A 20,258-nucleotide genomic window follows, 5' to 3' on the forward strand; every position below is an offset into this window, starting at 1 on the left:
GGGGAATACGCGTCGATTAACCACTGCATAATCCACAGCAGCCGAACCTCCTCTTATTTTGCGAAATCGATAAGGAACGAATTTGGACCAGATCAACATTTTTGCGCGCCACCTTCCCCTCCGAGAAAGCACAACCGGAAAAAAAGAGGGTGACTCCTAGTTCCTACCCCACAGCAGTCTCTCTTGTGCCCAACACCTCTCGACAACACCTTTAGCTTTTTGTATTTTTTGAAATATTCGCGACGATAGCTGGGAGACGAAACTACCGCCAAGATGTCTCTCACAAATTGCCGCTTCTACGAGGAGAAGTTCCCGGAGATTGACAGCTTTGTCATGGTCAATGTCAAGCAGGTTCGTCAGGCCACGATCCGGAATCTCGATGCGCATAAGAACGAAACAACCGGAACCGTCTTATTGCTGGGGGATGGGTGACAAGTAACAGAATTGTCTAACTCGGTTATCGCTTTATTTAGATCGCCGAAATGGGAGCCTACGTCAAGCTTCTAGAGTACGACGACATCGATGGCATGATTCTGCTCTCCGAACTTTCGCGACGACGCATCAGAAGTATCCAGAAGTTGATTCGCGTTGGCCGCAACGAAGTTGTCGTTGTTCTCAGAGTAGACAAGGAGAAGGGTATGTTGCCTTATTCGGCCTTGGTACAATGCTACGCGGCAGGTTCCTTGACTAATGGTGAACAGGCTACATTGATCTCTCAAAACGTCGTGTCTCCCCTGAGGACGTCATCAAATGCGAGGAACGATACAACAAGGGTAAAATGGTGCACTCGATCATGCGCCATGTCGCTGAGAAGACCCTGGTTCCTATTGAGACGCTATATGAGAGCATCGCCTGGCCCTTGAATCGCAAGTTTGGCCACGCCATCGACGCCTTCAAACTTTCCATCACGTACGTTTCCTACTGCCGTGCATGACTTTCGCGCGCAAACGGCAATTACATACTGACACCTCTTGTAGCAACCCCGAAGTGTGGGATGACATCACTTTCCCTGGCCAGCCTGTTGCCGACGAGCTCAAGTCGTACATTGGCAAGCGCCTGACCCCCCAACCAACCAAGGTCCGTGCCGATATCGAAGTCACCTGCTTCGGTTACGAGGGTATCGACGCCGTCAAGACTGCTCTGCGCACCGCCGAGGCTGGCAACACGGAGGAGACCCAGGTCAAGGTCAAGCTGGTTTCGCCGCCCCTCTATGTCCTCACTAGCACCTGTCTGGACAAGACAGTCGGTATCAAGCGCCTGGAAGACGCCATTATCGACGTTCGCAAAAACATCGAGGCTGCCGGCGGCAACCTTACTGTTAAGATGGAGCCTAAGGCTGTCACCGAGAGCGATGATGCCGAGCTGCAGGCCCTCATGGAGAAGAGAGAGCGTGAGAACGCTGAAGTCAGCGGTGACGAGAGTATGAGCGAGAGCGACGACAACATTCCCGAGACGATGTAAACGAAAGCAAAAAGCAGGGATGAATATGGGATTCTTTTTTCGGATACACTGAGGCAGCGAAAAAACAGGATTCGTAGCGTTGACAGCGAAGGCGAGGATATCTATCGCATCTCAGGAAAATGAGGCAAGTGCATAGATTGCTAGCAAAAAAAAATAATAGTTAGAGTATGACATCATTTAACACAGTGTTAGACATGGTGACGGTCCGGTGGCCAAGGCTTGCAAGGAATTAGCAGCTACAGATAAGCAGTCTTATAAATGAGTCCAATGACTTGTTGTAAATTTCTTTTATAATTCGAGATTGGACTGATACTCGAAATTTATAGCGCAGATTCAGGGGTAGGTTATTGATCCCTCTCTCTCTGTGATGCCAATAATTCATACTACGCATCTTTGTCGCGAGACCCACCAAGCTTTCCACAGTTAGGTGTTTTTAGACAGTGGCTTTGAAGCTAACAAGCTCTCAGCATTGACATCAGCACAACCACATCACAGTTCGTCGGACCACAAGGAGATATCCGTATCTTTGCGGCCAGCCATGACCCCTTCGTGGGCGCGCATACAGCATTGGCGCGGCTGGCGGCCACGCAGCCTGGCAGGCCAGACGGCCTGGAAACTAGCCGTTTTTGCGACATGGCTGCCGGCCGTCATTTCGCTCAATGAGCACGTTGTGGAAACGACGGTCGTGCAGGGAGCCTCGATGCACCCGTACATAAACGAGGACAAGGATTCGACTCTGCGAAATGACGTTGTCTTGACGTGGAAGTGGTCACCTCAAGAGGACTTGCAAAGGGGCATGGTGGTGACTCTGAGGTAAGGCTGGCCGTAGATGCGAGGGTGTCATAGATGTCACATCTATTGATACCAGCGCATATCGAATCTTTTGGACGAATATATGACTGACATGCTGTTTAGAAGCCCTAACAACCCAGAGACTGTGGCAATCAAGCGAATAGTCGGCTTGGAGGGGGACACTGTTCACACGCGCCCACCGTATCAGTTTCCGAAGGTCAAGATCCCCAAGGGACATGTCTGGGTAGAAGGGGATGGCAGACCTGGCACGACAATAGACAGCAATACGTATGGTCCGGTATCAAAACGATTGCTAGTGGGCAAGGTCACGCACATACTGTACCCCTTTCACAAGTTTGGCGCGGTCAAGTGGTGGGAGCATATTCCGCGTCCAATAGAACGCGGACAACGGTGAAGATCTGTAAAATTGATGTATATAGACAAGAAGGAACAATTCCGTTCCTTGTATTATTAGTGTATTTGTATGGCTGGCGTCTTGGTTTCAAATGGTACAGAGCACGCGACAGCAATGAGGCCAAGACAACTTGCTGCTGGTGCAACCATGGATGGGCTCGGCAGCGACAAGCAACGAACTCTTCAGCTACTTGAAGTCATTAATTTATCAGAAAAAAAGAACGCATCTAATCTACGTTTACGACCGGCTTTATCATCGTATTCCTGTACAGACTTCGATGCCAAAAGTGGCTCCGTCAGGCACCAACCCAATCATAACTGCCTAGAGCGCCACCAGGCCAATCACTACGGCGATAGCGCTCGGAGCCGCGAAAAAAAAGTTCGACTAGCAACAAAGCAAGACGTCGGCATCTCCAAGCAGCCACATCACATCCGCACCCATCAGCACACGGCCGGCTCGGTAGACCATTGCTTCATACTCTTCGCATTCATCATAATTTGCCAATCGCATAGTCACGACACCGGGCTCATTTCCTGCGCTGCTTTCCACCCCATCCCGCCACGTCTTTCAGCCTCCTTTCCCCTGTGCCTTTATTTGCGCCAGAAACCGAGACGACCCCTTTTTTGAACCTCGGGAAAAGCCGCCAGCATCAAGACGCAGATTTCTAGCGACCGGACGTCATCCATCTCGTCCCGGCCATGCTATTGGGCTTCAAAGCGCTCGGATTTGAACCCCCCGACCCTTCCGCGACAGCGACAGCGGCGGCTTCCTCGTCACCCCTCGCCGACTTGCCCTCCAATTCCCGCCATGCAGAGCAGTTTGCGCGCCATACCACCACCCACGCTGGACACGGCGGACTTGTGAGCACAGACTCGATGAGTCCGGAAGAGGATTTGGAGGTTGAGGGGCGGCCGCCCTACATCCACGTACGTTGTTGCCCCGAGGCCCTCACGCGGCCTGCGAGACCAGCCCACTAACCCGATGACGTAGGCGATGCTTGCTGGAGGAACGGGTGGTGCTTTTGGAGACATGCTGATGCATTCCTTGGACACTGTCAAGACGCGGCAACAGGGCGATCCAAATGTACCGTCGAAATACCGCTCGCTGACCTCGTCATACTACACAATATTGCGGCAAGAGGGCATCAGAAGAGGTCTCTATGGTGGTTGGATTCCTGCGCTAGGTGGTTCATTTCCCGGGACGCTCATGTTCTTTGGAACATACGAATGGAGCAAACGATTTCTTATCGACCACGGGCTACAACACCACCTTGCCTATCTTTCAGCTGGTTTGTCCCAACCTCCGACTCCGCTGGGCTGGCCACTTGCTAACAACAGATACTTCAGGCTTCCTCGGTGACCTAGCCGCCTCCGTCGTATACGTGCCCTCTGAAGTACTCAAGACTCGACTTCAGCTACAAGGAAAATACAACAACCCCCACTTCAAGTCTGGCTACAACTACCGCGGCACCATCGACGCCGCCCGCACCATCGTCCGCGCCGAGGGCCCGGCGGCCATGTTCCACGGCTACAAAGCCACACTCTACCGCGACCTGCCCTTTTCGGCATTGCAGTTTATGTTCTACGAGCAGTTCCAGACATGGGCGCGACAGTACAAGCAGAGTCGAGATATCGGTGTTAGCTTCGAGCTGCTTACCGGTGCTATGGCGGGCGGTCTCGCCGGCGTGATAACGTGTCCCCTTGACGTCGTCAAGACGCGACTGCAAACGCAAGTCAATCCGTCGGCAACGAACAACAGCCCTGCGCACGCCAAGGACCCGAACCCGCAGAAGCGCTCGATATCAACGTCCTCGCCGAGCACCCACCGCCCGCGTCCTGGTGCCATCCCGTTGGAGACATCGTCTGTCATTACCGGCCTCAAAGTTATTTACAGAACCGAAGGCTTGGAGGGTTGGTTCCGAGGCGTGGGGCCGCGCGGTGTTTGGACTTTTATTCAGAGTGGCTGCATGCTTTTCCTGTATCAACGACTCCTCCGGCAACTCGATATCTGGATGCCGGTTGACAAGGAGAACGACATGTAGAAGCGCCCACAACAAATGAACCGAAGGAACACCCAATTCAACCATGAGCAACAAAACGAAGAAGAGGATTGACTCACATCGAAAGCGACGATAGAAGGCTTGAACAGAGCAAGCGATGCATGACACATACACACCTGTGTCCACTTGTACGATTTGGAGGAGGACGAAACGGCCTGATGTATATTTTCATGCCCGGACATTTTCTTGTAGTATTTATCTCATATTCATCTGGTGGAATACCAAAAGAAGGAAACAATCTTTTGGTTTGGCGTTTTGGAGTGGCATATATAGACTCGGGGCGGCTTTGTCAACACACCGCCCCCCACGCATTCAAGAGCTGTTTTCTTGAGTCAACATTGATAGATCAATGACAGAAGAGGAGGAAGAGAACATGAAAGTTTGGAAAACTCGGCTACAACACATAGAAATTACTGTACACTTTACTTGCATCGTCCGTAGTTAGTCATGGTATATTTGCGAGTCTCAGCTATTTCCTGCTTCATTGCGAAACTAGCTAACATGGGGGGTATCTTTGATGTGAAGGGTGTCAAATACAGTAAAGAGCAACACATAAAGCCGTGCAGGGGATGCCTACCAGCGAGAACAAAAATGAAGAAAATAAACACACATGCCAGACATGGAAACACAAGAACACACAAAGCTGGCTTCTTGTTGCACATCTTCCTTGCACACTACAGATCCGGATCGCTGTCTTCCTCCTCCGGCTGCGGCTCAAAGTCGTCGGCGCGCTCGCGCATCTCGTCGCGCGCCAGGCAGGCGACCATGGCCAGCGTCAGCGCGTTCCAGACGCTCTGGCGGTGCTCCATGAAGTCGGCCTCGACGTGGAAGCTGACGTACGCCTGGTCGCCGAGCGACGCGTCCGCCGTCAGGATGAAGACGGAGCTGTCGAGGATGAAGAAGCCGTACACGACGGGGGGCGGGCGGCGGTACTTGACGGGGGAAGTGCTCAGCTCGTCCAGGTCGTCGTCGTCGGCGCCGCTGGCAAACGTGCGGCGTCGTGGTGTAGGCGCCGCCGCCACGTCGTGGTGCGGCGGCGTGCCCCGGGTGAGCTCATCCTCGGTCGAGTTGCTGTTGTCGCCCAGTCGCGGCTGCTTGCCGGTGCGGCCTGCTCTCCGGCGGCGCAGCTTGTTGACAAGCCTGGTGCGCCGCGGCGACAGGTATCCCTGCTGTAGGATGCCACGGCCCCATCCCTCTTCCGCGTAGTCATCGCCGCCGCCGCCCAGCGTCTTGGTGTTGTTGTTGCGCCAAAAGTTGGGGTCGCGGTCCTCGCGGAGGAACTCGCGCTGCAGGCGGGCCAGGGCGCGCATGCGGCCCTGCAGGAGCTCGGTGATAGCGCGCTCCGGCATGGCGGTGTCGACGACCTCAGTGATGACGTTGGGCACGACGCGGCGGTGGAGGTAGCCGCCGTCCTCGGCGGCCCAGGCGAGGAACCGGTCCAGCCCGTCCTTGACCATGCCGGGCACGCGGTGGTGCAGGCCCGACTCGCTGGTGGTGCGGACGGCGGCGGTGAGTTCTATGAGGCGGACCAGTGCGTTCGTAGCTTTTGGGGGTTTTCCTGTCGTATCAGTAGTGTATTTTCTTTTGGCTCTTGTTCGACTGCGGGAGGGGCCGGGGGGAGGGGCACAGGCGGGCCGTACCTAGAAAGTCTTTGGAGTGGGCGTACACGACGGGAGAGTGCTCGGCGTCGGCAAAGTTGGCCTCGGAAATTGGAACGTTGCTGAGGTCCATCCCCCAGTGCGAAGGCAGGATGGGCAGATCCTGGCGGAAGAAGAGCAGCTCAAACAGACGCTCCTCGTCCGGTGCCCAGGTGCTCGCCCCCGGATACTTGGACTTTTCGAGCTCCAGCTGCTTCCACATGTACATGTCGCTGGTGGAAATGGTGGATGGGCCTAGCTTTTCTTGTACACTGCTGTTGCTGCTGCTCTGTGACGCATCAGCGTCGTCGGCTTCAGCTGTCGCGGCGTTTGTGTTGGTCTTGGCCGGCTCATCGGTGGCGGCGGCGGCAGCGAAACCTGTGATTTTATTTCCAGCTTCTGGATCTAGAGTCCCATTCATTTCGAAACATCTGATACTTGGAGTTCCAAGTGTGTTTGTTTGTTTGTTGGATATGCTGGTTCTTTGTAAAGGGCAGGATGTTGAAGATGGCTGAAGCGGATGTCATCACTGAGTGGGGCTTGGAAACTGCGCTCACCTTTGATGCAGGTCATAGGGTAGAACAGACACAAATTGTCATAGCTTTCGCGTTGTTACAAAAAAACCCTTTATTGTGATACTTGTCAGAATTTATTGTCTTAACAAAGAAAAAGCAAGGCAAGGCAAACGACCAAACCTGGCCAACTCCCAAATTATGGCCAGATCGGGCTATCCAACAGCTCGATCGCCTCAGCACTTGAGTGGCTGAATGGGAGCAGGTATTCATCTTACACATAGCGGTTCGTTCATTTTGATAATTCGACTCTATTTTTATTTATATCGAATACTCCTCTTTTTTATCAGGCGATGTGAAAAAGTGAAGGAAAGGGCACGTGGACAAAAGGGGCGAAATCTGATGCGCCCGTTCTCAGAAGATTTCTCTATCCACCCAGCTCTTCCAGGCGGCATTGTCTCGCAATGCGGCCATGGATTCGACGTCGGAGCTGAGAACGGTCTCGTAATCATGCTGGTCCTGTCTTCCCGGCATGATCAAGCCGGCGCTCTCGTTCCACGCGCTCTGGCTCTTGCGCACCGCGTCCGCCACCGTCAGCTTGGAGCCGGTGGCGGTCGGTATCGTCCACTCAATGTCCGCGCCCAGGCGCCGCCACGAGTTGAAGAACAGCTGTCGCGGGTCGGCCGGCATGAAGCTGTACTGCACCTGGCGTGGGTCGCGGACGTTGTTGAAGAGAGTCGCGCGCGTCTTGACGTACGCTTCGTCGACACTGCCCAGCGTCGTTTCAATGCTCTGCACGACCCGCATCAGGGCGCCTTTGGCGTGGGAAAAGTTGGCCGGGGTGGCCTCAGAAATGGTGAAGAGGTCCTCGGCACCACTGCTGGCTTCGATGAAGACGACTTCGTTTCCTGCGTAGCCGCTCAGCTGCTCCTTGAATAGTCGGGTTCCCCACCAAGTCGGCACGTACAAACGGCACCTGACATCGGCTTCTCTTGACTCATCCGCGATGCCGACCGTTTTCAGGCGCGTGGTAGTCATGAAGGCCCAGGAGAGCGCGGCCAAGCAGGCGAATGTGGATGGCATGCGGGGGTAGCCAGCGGAAACGACCGCCTCTTTGAGCAGCCGCATCTTATCTGGGCCGAATACGAAGATACCACCAAATTTGACTTGAGACACACGGTACACGCTGCTCAGGTAGCTGCTATGGGCAGTGGCCGTCTCCGCCAGCGTGAGATCCGGGCACTGCTTGATCAGAGCCTTGGCCAGTTCAGCATCGTGGCCGTTGTCCTCTGGGCCTGACGGAACCGGGATGTCAATCTTGCTAGGATAGCACAGCGGCTCTCGCCTAAACTTGGCCGAGTCTTTCATCGCTGCTGCTACGGCAGTGAGGAATTGATTGACGCCCACGCCATCCGTGACGGAATGGTGGACAAAGATGGACATGAGGATCCCGCCATCTACCAGGTTGAGTAGAAACTGGGTGACGGGGATTGGGGGACCATCTTCGGACAAAGTCGCGTTAGTATCGAAGACAGGACCGATAAAGGCACCTGCAGGGAAGCCCTGCTCCTTGAGCTTCGAATAGGCTAGGTTTTCGTGGCCGCGTACATCGCACGTCCTGCAAGTGACACGGTCGTCCTCGCTCGTGTGCAGGAGAATTATACCAGGCTTTTCCTTGGACAGAGACAACTTTCCAGCCATGTGAGGCATACGCAGGCAGACATCCTCGAGAGCAGCTTCGAGCTTGTTGCCTAGCGCGTCCAACACCGCGGGGCCGCCATCTGTCTCGAAGCAATGCACCTGTCTTACATAGCCGCGCAGTGCAGCCTGGTTCCATGTTGTAAGCGGGCGAGGCTGCTGCATGGTGGGAGGTTCCTGAGACATGGCGGGTAGGCGTCAACGGCACCGGGACGAGCCTTTTTCGATTTCGGGATATGCAACATCATGATCAAGACAGACATGCCTACCAGAGTGCGGGAATATTTTTAAGAAAAGGAGACGGTTGTACAACGACGATGAGCTGTCAGTCACGGCTGTACAACAGTTACTATGACGTTTGTGGTCACGCGGGTCGCACTAAGCTCGGCCGAATTCTAGCGAAGCAAGTTTTTTTTTTTTCCTTCAATAAGGACGTTTTTAGTGAACTGATAGGAACGACACGATGGATGTGAGGGGCGCGCTGTTGAAGGATTAAATTCTAACTAGAGGGTTGGGTTGAGGTTACATACCGCCCAGCAAGCCCTGCGCCACAGGTGATGCTTAGTAACGTAGAGCACCAGCCACGACTAAATGAGCCACGGACTTTTTCGGGCAAATTTATCGCGACAACCAGCCCAGCACATCAGAGTATCACGCAGCGTCACCACTACACGACACAAACCATGGCTGAAGTAGTCAAAGCAGCGGCCGCGCGCCAATTACCAGCCTTTAGGCTTGGTCAGAAGCAGGTTTATCTGTATGGCCCCCAATTAAATCGTCCGAACCGCATGGGACCAGGGTGACGTGACACAATGGGAGGGATCGCTGCTAACTAGGTCAAACCCTTTCCAGGCCGACGCACATCATCACGATGCTCCGCAAAGAGCACCTGCCCCCCAACGAAGCCTGCTTCCAGGTGCCGCTCACATTCACCAAGTTCGATCTCCGCGACTACCTCTGGAACCTCTACAACGTCGAGGTTAAGAAGGTGCGGTCGTACGTCAAGGGGCGGCCGCTGGCCGAGCGCCCCAACCGGCCGGGCTCGACGTACCGCCCGCAGGCGCTCAAGATTATGACGGTCGAGCTCGCGCGGCCGTTCCAGTGGCCCGAGGTGCCGACGGACCGCGCCCCGTGGAACCACGAGCTTTTCGAGATGCGTGAAGAGTCGCTGGACCAGCGCCGCGAGGACCAGTACAACGCTGCGAACCGCATCATCCCGATGTCGAGCCGCCAGCCCCGGTCCGAGGACCGCAAGCAGCTAGCGAGCCTGGCCAAGGACTTGCTGTCGGGCAAGAAGAAGTGGTCGAACCAGGTGCAGCTCGACTCCAAGTGGGACGCCATCGTGCAGGAGGCGGCGGCAGCGGGCGGCGAGGGGAAGAAGGAGGCGGCGGCGGAGAAGATTGCCCAAGACAAGGATGCCCAAGACAAGGCGGACAGGACAAGCCCCAAGCCTGCGCAATAGTTGCCTAGAGCTTGAGGATAGGAGAGAGGGGAGAAGCATGCATAGGGGCTCTGGTCTACGAAACAGTCAGAGAGTTTGGTATTGTACTTTTAGCGCATGTGCGACGCGCACACTTGTACCAGCATCGTGGCAGACCGATACGGCTGTCTTGTATATGACATGAAATAAAAACTGCATGCAGTATAGACTACTAATTCTGCTTGGTGTGCCAATGCTGCGGCTGCTGAAACTTGAGCACCTCGTCTCCCCAGCTCCACCAGCCAGCCGTGAGGCCTCGCGCAAACACCTCGAGGCCCGTGTATCCCGGACCAAAGACCTCCCCAAAGAGGCCTCTGAGGTTCGGCTTGCGCGAGTGCACGTCGGGCACGGCGACGATGGTCCTCGAGGCCAGCAGTCCGAGATCCGGGACACCTACGCGCTTCGCTACGACCAGCTTCTCCCAGGGCTTCCGCCAGGCCGAGTCGAGCGGGAACAGCGGCTCCCCGCCGGCTGTGACCTTGAGCCACGTCCACTCCGCGACAACCTCGAGCCGCCATTCCGCCAGGAGGCCGGCGAGCCAGTCTACGATACGAGGCTTGTTGGTGATCCACACGGCAACCAGGCCGTCATCGTGGAGGTGTGCGCGGACGGGGATGGCGCGGAGGGTGTCGCCGAGCTCAGAAAGCGAGCCGGCCGTCTTGTAGCGGGCAGAGGTGGTGCGCCGGACGGAGCGGTTCGGCCACGGGGGATCCATGACGATGAGGTGGAATTTGGGCGCGCGCTGGGCAAAGGATTGCGCCAAGTTCTGTATGGATCCGTGAAGAAGGGCTGCCTCTGGTGGGATGTAGGGTTCAGAGTCGACGGTTTGTGGCGGCGGCGAGGATGGCAACTCTGGGGGTATCTGTCGCGGCAGGCAATACGCGCCTGTATGTTCCTGCGCGAGGGCCTCCAGTACGCTGCGAAGAGTCTCGGCCGTCATCAAGGTGGCAATCTGCGCTGCTGGCGAGGCAGTGGCATCAGGACCTTGGCCGTTGGCCGGCTCCGGCGTCGCAAACGGCGTCGTGGGGGCCGGTGAAGAGTAGATGCGGCATCGCGCAGAGTGCTCCTCGCCGGCGCATACCTGGCTCTCCTCGAGCGAACGGGGAATGTCGAGGATGACAGTGGCGCCGTCTGGGCTGCGGTAGAGAATGGAAGGTAGCTTGGCAGGGGCGGCGTTGGAAGGCCGCCGCTGCAGCGGGTGCATGAAAGGGATGGTGTGGTGATGTGTCGGGCGGGATGGTTGTGCAGGCTTACCCGGCCTGCATGGTGGAGGACTGAGACGTCGGAGAGGATGCCGATATGGTGGTGTTAGAAGGCGGCGTTTTGCAAAGGGCTGGGCGGGTGCTCGGCATAACGCCGACTTGACGAAGATTTCTCGGTAATTGTCGGCTTCGGCTGACTGGGTGGGCTGCGGGCAAGCGGTTTGCAGGGGAGTTGATTCCGGGGGCATTGTGGTAGTCACGAGGTCTGCTTAATATTGCGATAAATGCCAGTAAATTGTAGAAAGATGTAAGGAAATTCTGAAATCTGTGAAAATAAATAAAATTAAGCAAAACCACCCCAGCGCTGTCTATGGTTACTTCTTAGTAATAAAGAATAAGTCCAGGCTGGCTGTATGCGTTGCCGGGTTCCATCGAATGACGCATTATTTTTCCGGCTCCCCGGATAATCGCCAAAGCGGCGCCTGCCATTTGCTCCCCACGTCTTTGAAAGTCTCAACCCACGCACGCTTCCCCAATTCCGTACCTTAATACCCTCCCTAGTCGTCACCCGACACACTTCTCAGACCAATTTCACCTTTTGACAACCGACACAAGACAATTTCTCTCTTCCCCGCCGCCGTCGTCGTTGTCGCCTCCTCTCCCGTCCTCCCTCCTACCTACCTCTCAAACGGGCCATGTGCAATTCATAACGTCTAGATTCAACGGTCTTCCACTCCCCGCCGCCTTCTGCCACCCTTCTATATTTTTTGCACTGGGTCCGCCCCTCCAACCAATGCCGCAGACCTACGCGGCGGACCTCTCGTCCATGGCCCAAGCCGCCCAAACCACAGCGCAACATGGCGTCGCCACCGCGAAGCAGCACAGCAAGGCCGATCCCGCACTCTGCCCGACCGATGACGAGAACAAGATTATGCCCGCGGCGAAGACGTTTTCATTTGACTATGCCTGGCGATCAGGCGTCGCCGGAGGTGTTGCCGGTTGCGCAGTAAGCAGAACAAGCCCTATCAGGCAGTGGCAAGCCGTCCCAAAGCTGGGCGCACGCTTGACTGCAGTCAATCGTGTTGCTTTGTACTAACAGCGCGAAACCTAGGCAAAAACTCTGGTCGCGCCCCTCGATAGAGTAAAGATCCTCTTCCAAGCCAGCAACCCGCAGTTTGCAAAGTACACCGGTTCGTCCTTTGGCGTCTTGTCTGCCATGAGAGATATCTACGGCCACGAGGGCGGCCGCGGGCTCTTCCGCGGTCACTCGGCGACGCTTCTTCGCATCTTCCCGTACGCCGGCATCAAGTTCCTCGCCTACGAGCAAATACGAGCCGTCATCATCCCCGACAAACAGCACGAGACGCCTTTTCGCCGCCTCATCAGCGGCAGTCTAGCAGGCGTGACCTCGGTCTTTTTCACATACCCTCTCGAGGTGATTCGTGTGCGCCTTGCGTTCGAGACCAAATCGCAGGGCCGATCGCCTCTCATTTCCATCTGCCGACAAATATACAATGAGCACCCCGTGGACAAGACGGCCACTGCAAGGTTACCCAGCGCACCGAGCCCCGTTGGTGAGGTCGTCCAAGAAACGGGAAAGGTCGTCGAGGCTGTGACGCCGCGCAAGGGCCTCATCAACTTTTACCGCGGCTTCTCCCCGACCATCCTCGGCATGCTTCCCTATGCCGGCATGTCCTTCCTGACGCACGACACGGCCACTGACGCGCTACGGCATCCTTCGATTGCCAAATACACCACCCTGCCGAAGAAGGCCAACCACCCACCTGGGAAGCCCGCAGCGCTGCGATCCTGGGCGGAGCTGTCTGCCGGTGGCGTAGCCGGCTTGATCTCGCAAACGGCTTCGTACCCGCTTGAGGTAATTCGTCGACGCATGCAGGTCGGCGGTGCCGTCGGTGACGGGCGCCGGCTGCGCATCGGCGAGACAGCGGGCATGATTTGGAAGGAGCGCGGGTTCCGTGGCTTTTTTGTCGGGCTGACGATTGGATACGTCAAGGTGATTCCTCTGGCGGCGGTGAGCTTCTATACGTACGAGAGGATGAAGCTCATTCTAGGTATTTGAGCAATGGCTATTTTTGGAATACAAAAGAGAGAGTTAGTTTTAAGAAGGACCGTATGGGCTGGCGTTTTACGGATCATTCTGTACATGGCAGGGCTGAGCGACTATTGTATTTTTTCCCATCATCATTTTCTTTGTCAAGGATTGGCGGTTGGTTGGGTGTGGGCAGGCAAGTTCTGGACGGTCTTCCTGACATGGGAACGAACGCTCGCCGACCTATCCTTAACGCGGCGATAATATATATATCACGAGAATCTTGATATAAGAGTATATTTATTTTCAAAGCATGTCTAAATCAGTTTGGTATGCACCAATGTGCGAGACTTTTCACTGGCCGTGACATTTATACTTCTTGCAGAGCTTATAACTGAAGATGAAGACATGGCTAGTCTTATGGTATAGGTGAAATCCACGCAGCTCAGCCGCTTTGAAACAATGAGTTTATGAGACTGAAAAACGTTTATTACGGTATCTGCAATGCTAATGGCAAATGGCTTGGCTGCTGGCTGCAGGTCTCTGTGCACTAGCGTTTATTACGGCCCGGTAAAGTCCCGGCTAAATCCAGCGGTTAATACGGTGAGCCGCACACCAGCACAAACCGCGTTGAAGCGCACTCGCGCAGGAAAGCTCGAATCCATCCGCAATCCTCACCAACCTCGCAGCAATCCCCCCCGCGGCCGGGCAAACCATCGTCCCGAGCGCGACCGGCGAGGCGGGCTCCCCCGAGGTCAGCCTCGCGCGGGCCAGCCACCTTCTGATACCCTCCTCGTCGTCGGCGACGACCGCGCTGCCTGTCGACGCCCCGACGCGGTTCATCTCCAGCAGCGAGCGGCCGGTCGACCTGCGCTCCATCTACTTTGCCTGGCTGAACCGCGAGCTGGCCATCCCCGAGTACAACGCGTCCGCGACGGCGCTCAACGCGGAGCTCGAGGCCGGCGGGGCCAAGGTGCAGAATCTGGGCTTCATCGAGCGCCTCGACCTCATCACCTGGCTGGAGGGCGCGAGCGACGAGTCCGAGTACATCAAGCCCCTCGCGGGCGACGCCGAGGCGGCGGGGGCGGCGGCCCCCGCGGCCCCGGCGACGACCAAGGCGGGCCCGGCGGCGCAGGCGCGCGCGGGGAAGGGCACGATGGACCCCAGGCTGGCGAGCATCTACGACGGCGAGCGTCGCATGGGCGACCGGAACACGGTTCTGAGGGGGATCAAGCCTACGGTGGGTTGCCTTCCCTTCTCCCCACGGTCGAAGGGGTAACGAAAAAGAAGTGGCCATTGGGAAGCTAACCTTGAGAGTGTCGCAGGACTTTTCACACGTGCGCAAGCTCGCCGCGCCATTTATCCAGCGCAAGTCGCAACCTTCCGCGACCACGCTGCCCTCCACCTCCGCCGCGCTATCCCTCAACCAAAAGGGCCCGTCCAGGCGACCGGACCCCATCATCCTGCTGTCCCCCTCCGCCTCCTCTCTCCTGCGCCTCTCCAACGCGCGCTCCTTCCTCGAGGACGGCAAGTTCGTGCCCCCCGACGCCGGCGCCTCGACCGTCAGCATGCTGCACGTGCAGCGCTCGATGCGCGGCGTGGACGCGACCGGCCGCCCCGTGCGCTTCATCCTCGTCGAGGGCCCCGAGCAGTTCAAGCCCGAGTACTGGAACCGCGTAGTGGCCGTCTTCACGACCGGCCAGGCCTGGCAGTTCAAGAACTACAAGTGGAGCGACCCCAACGAGCTCTTCAAGCACGTCCAGGGCATCTTCGTCGGCTGGCGCGGCGACCAGCCGCCGGATAACGTCCGCGACTGGGGTCACCGCGTGCTCGCCGCGCCCGTGGATCGCTGGCGCGGCGGCGCGGACGCCGCGTCGTCGTCCCGGTTCCGCGACAAGGAGGCGGTCGAGTCCATCTGGAAGACGATCGAGCTCAACATGCGCTCCAAAGGCTGGCGCAAGGACGCAGCGCCAACGGCGATATAGATGAGAGAGCAAGGGACATCTTCGGAGAGGGCTCTTGTAAAAAGAATGTTTCATGCAAAAGAGGAACGGCACGGTGTTTCGCATCGGGTCAACCTAGGACCTCAGCGACGGCGTTTGGGATGTCTTTAGCTATTCGAATCTCGCTCAAGAATAGTGTAATTCTAGCAATCAATGCATTAAGTGTTCTTCAAGCACAGCAGTATTGAGTCGGTTTGAGCATCGACGTCGCCTTTCTACATGGCTCACTCACCTCAGACATCGCTACCAACCTGACCGGGTATTTATTGCCTGCTCCCTATCACATAAAATTACATATATACATCACCAGCCCGAGCTACTGTCATAGTTGTCTACAGACTGACAGCAGCCTCCTGCCATGTGTATGGTGCAATTAGAATCCGCAATGGTTTCTTCGCGATGCGCGACCACGATGATGGTGCACCCGCGAAAGTACTCCGTCATCATCTCGCGGACAATCTGGTCGCGCCAGCTGTCGACGCTGGCCGTCGCCTCATCCACCAAGACAAGCTTGCTGCCGGTCAGACGCCTACGGACCACGGCGCGCGCGATGCAGAGTAGCTGCTTATCGCCGTGCGAGTATCCAACCTGGTCGAGCACGGCGTCCAGGCCGCCGCCCGGGCCGGCGAGCGGCTCCCAGATTCCCAGCCGTACAAGTGTCTCGCGGACAATCTCGTCCCGTCTGTCGGCCTCCTGCTGCTGCTGCTGCTGCTGATCTGCACCCCGGCCAACGGACGGCGTTGTTTTGTCCCATGACTTGTCGTAGGGCAGCAGGTTGTCCCGGATTGTGCCGTCCAGCTCGACCAAGTCCTGAGATATGGTGATGATTCGAGCTCGTAGCTCGTCCGGATGGGCACTTCTTATCTCCACGCCGTCAATAGTGACGCTGCCGTCGTATTCTAGAAACCCGAGAAGGGTATTGAGGAGGGAAGACTTGCCGCTTCCGGTACGGCCCATGATGCCAATCTTTTTTCCAGGCTCAACGTGAAAATTGATGCCCTGCAGGACGGCCGGTTGTTCAGTCACGTCGTCCAGTTTGTAGCGAGCGGTGACGTTGGTAAAGACAACCTCACCTCGTGAGGGCCAGTCGGTGGGCAGGTCGACCGCTCCGTCTTTACACTCCATCGGGGTGTCTCTCAAAAAGTCACGCAGTCTCGCAAGGGATCCCACCGAGGTCTCCATTCCCGTCCACGCATTGACGGCCATGGTAAAGCCCTGGCCGATAAAGATGAGGTTGAGGAAGGCAAGGCCCGCAGCATTTGAGTCGGTGGAATCCTTGACGAACAGTGCAAGAATTGCAAGAACCAGGGCCATCAGCGTGACTACAAGCTCCAAAACCAGTGTCAAGAACGCTTGTGAGGTGAGAAGGTGATAATATGGCTTTTGCGACTGATCCAAGAGGTTCAAGCAGCGCGCAAAGTGGTGTTCTTGAGTGCCGAATCCGCGCATGTAAATGATGCCAGTTCCAATGTCACGCAGGGCAGTGACCAATGGCGCTTGTGCTTCAATCTGCAACAGTCGAAGCTGACGCGATGTGCGAAGATAGTATCTTTGTATCATGAAGAGACAAAATACGACCACGGGTAACGTGGCTACCATGTAGGATGTGCCAGCAAAGATCGGCGCCGTATGAGCCACGGTACCGAGAAAGGCATAGATGGTTGTGTAAGATTTGGACGGTACGCGTTTAGATAGCAACTCCATGTCCTCGCTGAACCGATTTAGAAGTGATCCGGAATCGGTTGTCGTCAGGAATCCAATGGTAGCCTGAGTCGTCACAGTGATGAGTTTTGCATGGAGTCTATTGGAAGCACGAGGCGCCAATCTGATAAACATTGTAGACAGTCCAAGGCAGGTGAGTAGACCAGAAAATAGCGCAATCAACGCGTACCCAATCAGGTACTCGTTGTTGGCTGGCGCGAAATGGATCCAAAGCCTCATGTAGATGTTGGGAAACGCATCCGACGCCGTCACAAACAGCATCAGGAACATGAAGACAGCCACAGACACCCTCCCGACAGCATTGATCCAGAGCATGTATAGACGCATGTCTCCTCTCTGGCGGCGCTGATCGACACCTTCGACACCACCTCTTGGTCGAGCCGGCGTGTCACTGAGGGGCTCGCTCGACTCACACGTTTCTGTCTCTTCAACCGAAACATGTTCCTTTTCTCCCAAAAGACCCTGTTGAAGCAGACAAGCCACTTGCGCTTTAACCTTGCCCTTGTACTGGTGGTTCTCCATGGTAATGTTGCCCTCGCCGTCGAGCAGCAAAAGGCTGTCGGCCACGTCTAGGCACTCAGGCAAGTAGCCGGCCAGTATGACTGTACAATTCTGCGCTCGAAGAAGACCATCCGGGCCACAGAGACCCATCAATACCTCCATGGCTGTCTTCTTGTCGAGAGCACTAAAGCTGTCGTCAAAGACAGTGACCTTGGTTCGCGCGTAGACAGACCGGGCAATGCCGATCCTTTGCCTCTGGCCGCCACTCAGTCCAATCCCGCCGCTGCCAATAACGTAGTCTTGCCCGTTGGGCAGTCTTTCAAGGTCTGCTTCCAGCTTGCAGCATCTAAGCACAATGCCGAACCAGACAGGGTCATAGTTGCAAGCTCCGATAATGCAGTCACGAACCGTGGTATTTGGCAGAAACACGTCCTGGCCGCAGAGTGCTACTCTCAGGACTGACTCGTCGATAGAAAGTCTGCCGGCCATAATCTCGGCTTCTCCTAGCAGACTCTGTATGAAGGTGGTCTTTCCAGAGCTTGTAGGACCAAACATTGCCGTGACAGATCCATCCTCAATGCACAAGTCCACATTTGTGAGTACTGGCTTGTCGGATCCGCGAGGTGCGATAGCCACCCCTTCAAATCGAAACATTACAAGTGGCATTTGACCAGCAGCCTTCTCTAGAGTCGAATACTGACAAGAAGTTATAAGAGTCCCATGGCCAGACTCGGAGAGATCTTGCAGGACCGTACGAGTATCCTGGTGCTCATCCTGGCACAAGAATACCTGAACTCTTTCGAAGCAGGCCAGCATGGACATGGCTCTGGGATATATTGTCACGAGAGATGCCAATGGCTCCTTTGCTAGAGTCAGAACGCCGAGTGTTGGAAATAAAATATTAGGGTCAATCTCATAGCCAAACATGTGGGTGAACAATCCAGCAGCGACGACGAGCACGGGAGTGAGATGATCAACCAAAACACTGGTTCCGAGTGAGACGGCTTGGAAGACGCGGTATTTCCTCGACGCTCGTGTCTCGTCGACTCGAAGCCGTTGAATGTATTGAGCCATTTTAGGGCCAAGCCCAAGGCTCTTGATGGCTGGAAGCTGTGAGAGTACATGCGACGTCTTTGCCACTCGCTTCTGGATCTCGCCATTCCACAAGGCCACGGCTGATGACGTTTGTCGGCCAATCATATGACCCAGTATCGGCGCTAGAATTAGCGGGATAAAGACTATAAAGCACGAGAGCTTGATAAAGCGAGAGAGGAAGAAGATGCCGAGGCTCGATTCCACGATGGAGAATGGAATCTCAACACAGGCAGGGATACCTTCGGCGATGCTCTCATAATCGGCACTCATCATGGTGATGGCAGCCTGCTTCTTTGCCTCGGAGACCTTGAGTCTATATGACTTGTCAAATAGCTGAGCAATCAATCCGCCCCGGACTCGAGCAATGAATCGATTCTTGAGATGGGTGGAAATGGCTCTACATAGAGCAGCTCCGCCGAATGCCGTCAGTGTCGCTCCGATGAGGCCTCCCATCTCATCACTATAGGGCTGTCCGATATGGGTAATGACGGCACGCATGACAAAGGGCTGCGAGTACACAAAGCCGGTGAGGCAGAGTCGAGGGATGAGGATAATGAGAAGGGCCCATTTCCAGGTCTTGCAGCAGGCGATGAATAGCGAATTCGCAGACGTCCGTAGCGAGGCCGGCCAGTGGTCGGACAGAGTGAGAAGAAGACCCCTGGCAGCAAACTCGATGCCAAGGTCGCTCAGATCGTCTAAGACGAGAATGCCATTGTATCCAGAGCGCAGCATTGGGAGGAGAAAGACGAACAAAGATCGACTGAAGAATCCGCTTGTCGCCTCGCCATTCGATATGGTGCGAAGTTCGGGATCGATAATCAGCTTCGTCTTGGGCACTTCCTCGAGGACAAGCAGGACAAGTCTCATGGCGGCGGTAGCAGCCGCGACAGCACCGGAAGCCGTCAGATGCCGCAGAAAGTACGAGCGGCTTTTGGTCCCATCGATCAGGGTTCCAATGGCAAGATAGAGGCCAAAGACGGCCGAGGACCGGATTGCATGGCCATGTTGGATGTACACGACAGTCACGACCGCGAGTGCAGCGACAAAGTCGAGAGACGCAGCCGGGTATGTGGTCTCGATACGGATGTCGGAAAGCCGACGCAGGATCAAGTTGACAAGCTCCAGGGCAAATAGAACAAACGCAGCGCACTGTAAATAGGATGAATGGTTTCTTAGCGGGCTGGTTGTCAGGGCAAAAAGGGCAGGAAGGCCTCACCATCTTTGTCCAGAGCAGCTGGCTCCGACGAATACGAATACGAGTATCACTCTGACAGTAGTGCCATAAGCTCACAGAGGCAAAGAGGATGAAGGAGCTCGAGGGCAGGATTTGGAGGATGGTCTCTTCGAACTTTAGGCTGAAATCGAACACGGGGAGGCCCGTCGACCAGAACAAGTGATCGGCGTGCCAGAACATGGCTGTTAGTGGGCGAAGTCCGCGGCAGCTGTGACAAGGTATTGAAGCAGGGTGGAAGAAGAAACGATACAACTGTGTCGAAAGGGAAGCATTTTCATGCGGGGAGAGGGGACGGGATGGCTTTTGAACTGCGGTGAAGGAAGGGTTCTCGCCAGATTCCGGGGACCAGCTAGGTTTCGTGGTCGGCTCTCCATGGCCTGTTTCTAGCATGTATTTA

General features: G+C 55.8%; 8 protein-coding genes across 8 annotated transcripts; 4 read left to right on the top strand and 4 right to left on the bottom strand.

Annotated features, from left to right (window-relative positions):
* Nucleotides 1–273: 273 nt before the first annotated feature.
* ISF_05811 (eukaryotic translation initiation factor 2 alpha subunit) lies at nucleotides 274–1,461 on the top strand (the record flags this gene model as incomplete). The annotated part of the gene is made up of 4 exons (XM_018849416.1): nucleotides 274–351; nucleotides 474–636; nucleotides 702–909; nucleotides 978–1,461. The coding sequence occupies 4 exons, from the start codon at nucleotides 274–276 to the stop codon at nucleotides 1,459–1,461; spliced, it is 933 nt and encodes a 310-aa protein (XP_018703443.1).
* Nucleotides 1,462–3,366: 1,905 nt separating this feature from the next.
* Nucleotides 3,367–4,709, top strand: ISF_05812 (Mitochondrial carrier domain protein; the record flags this gene model as incomplete). The annotated part of the gene is made up of 3 exons (XM_018849417.1): nucleotides 3,367–3,594; nucleotides 3,659–3,956; nucleotides 4,006–4,709. The coding sequence occupies 3 exons, from the start codon at nucleotides 3,367–3,369 to the stop codon at nucleotides 4,707–4,709; spliced, it is 1,230 nt and encodes a 409-aa protein (XP_018703444.1).
* Nucleotides 4,710–5,401: 692 nt separating this feature from the next.
* On the bottom strand, nucleotides 5,402–6,785 carry ISF_05813 (hypothetical protein; the record flags this gene model as incomplete). Its single annotated transcript, XM_018849418.1, has 2 exons — nucleotides 5,402–6,285; nucleotides 6,368–6,785. 2 exons carry the CDS (start codon nucleotides 6,783–6,785, stop codon nucleotides 5,402–5,404), a joined length of 1,302 nt encoding a protein of 433 aa, XP_018703445.1.
* A 505-nt stretch (nucleotides 6,786–7,290) lies between these two features.
* Nucleotides 7,291–8,760, bottom strand: ISF_05814 (Chloramphenicol acetyltransferase-like domain protein; the record flags this gene model as incomplete). The annotated part of the gene is made up of 1 exon (XM_018849419.1): nucleotides 7,291–8,760. One exon carries the CDS (start codon nucleotides 8,758–8,760, stop codon nucleotides 7,291–7,293), a length of 1,470 nt encoding a protein of 489 aa, XP_018703446.1.
* A 497-nt stretch (nucleotides 8,761–9,257) lies between these two features.
* On the top strand, nucleotides 9,258–10,036 carry ISF_05815 (Ribosomal protein L25/L23; the record flags this gene model as incomplete). Its single annotated transcript, XM_018849420.1, has 2 exons — nucleotides 9,258–9,331; nucleotides 9,427–10,036. 2 exons carry the CDS (start codon nucleotides 9,258–9,260, stop codon nucleotides 10,034–10,036), a joined length of 684 nt encoding a protein of 227 aa, XP_018703447.1.
* Nucleotides 10,037–10,226: 190 nt separating this feature from the next.
* ISF_05816 (MT-A70 family) lies at nucleotides 10,227–11,258 on the bottom strand (the record flags this gene model as incomplete). The annotated part of the gene is made up of 1 exon (XM_018849421.1): nucleotides 10,227–11,258. One exon carries the CDS (start codon nucleotides 11,256–11,258, stop codon nucleotides 10,227–10,229), a length of 1,032 nt encoding a protein of 343 aa, XP_018703448.1.
* A 791-nt stretch (nucleotides 11,259–12,049) lies between these two features.
* Nucleotides 12,050–15,291, top strand: ISF_05817 (mitochondrial carrier protein LEU5; the record flags this gene model as incomplete). The annotated part of the gene is made up of 4 exons (XM_018849422.1): nucleotides 12,050–12,262; nucleotides 12,368–13,328; nucleotides 13,996–14,546; nucleotides 14,632–15,291. 4 exons carry the CDS (start codon nucleotides 12,050–12,052, stop codon nucleotides 15,289–15,291), a joined length of 2,385 nt encoding a protein of 794 aa, XP_018703449.1.
* A 321-nt stretch (nucleotides 15,292–15,612) lies between these two features.
* ISF_05818 (ABC transporter) lies at nucleotides 15,613–20,041 on the bottom strand (the record flags this gene model as incomplete). Its single annotated transcript, XM_018849423.1, has 2 exons — nucleotides 15,613–19,776; nucleotides 19,919–20,041. The coding sequence occupies 2 exons, from the start codon at nucleotides 20,039–20,041 to the stop codon at nucleotides 15,613–15,615; spliced, it is 4,287 nt and encodes a 1,428-aa protein (XP_018703450.1).
* Between the last annotated feature and the right edge of the window lie 217 nt (nucleotides 20,042–20,258).

The sequence above is a fragment of the Cordyceps fumosorosea genome (genome assembly GCF_001636725.1).
Source record: "Cordyceps fumosorosea ARSEF 2679 chromosome Unknown scaffold_14, whole genome shotgun sequence".
Taxonomy (NCBI): domain Eukaryota; kingdom Fungi; phylum Ascomycota; class Sordariomycetes; order Hypocreales; family Cordycipitaceae; genus Cordyceps; species Cordyceps fumosorosea.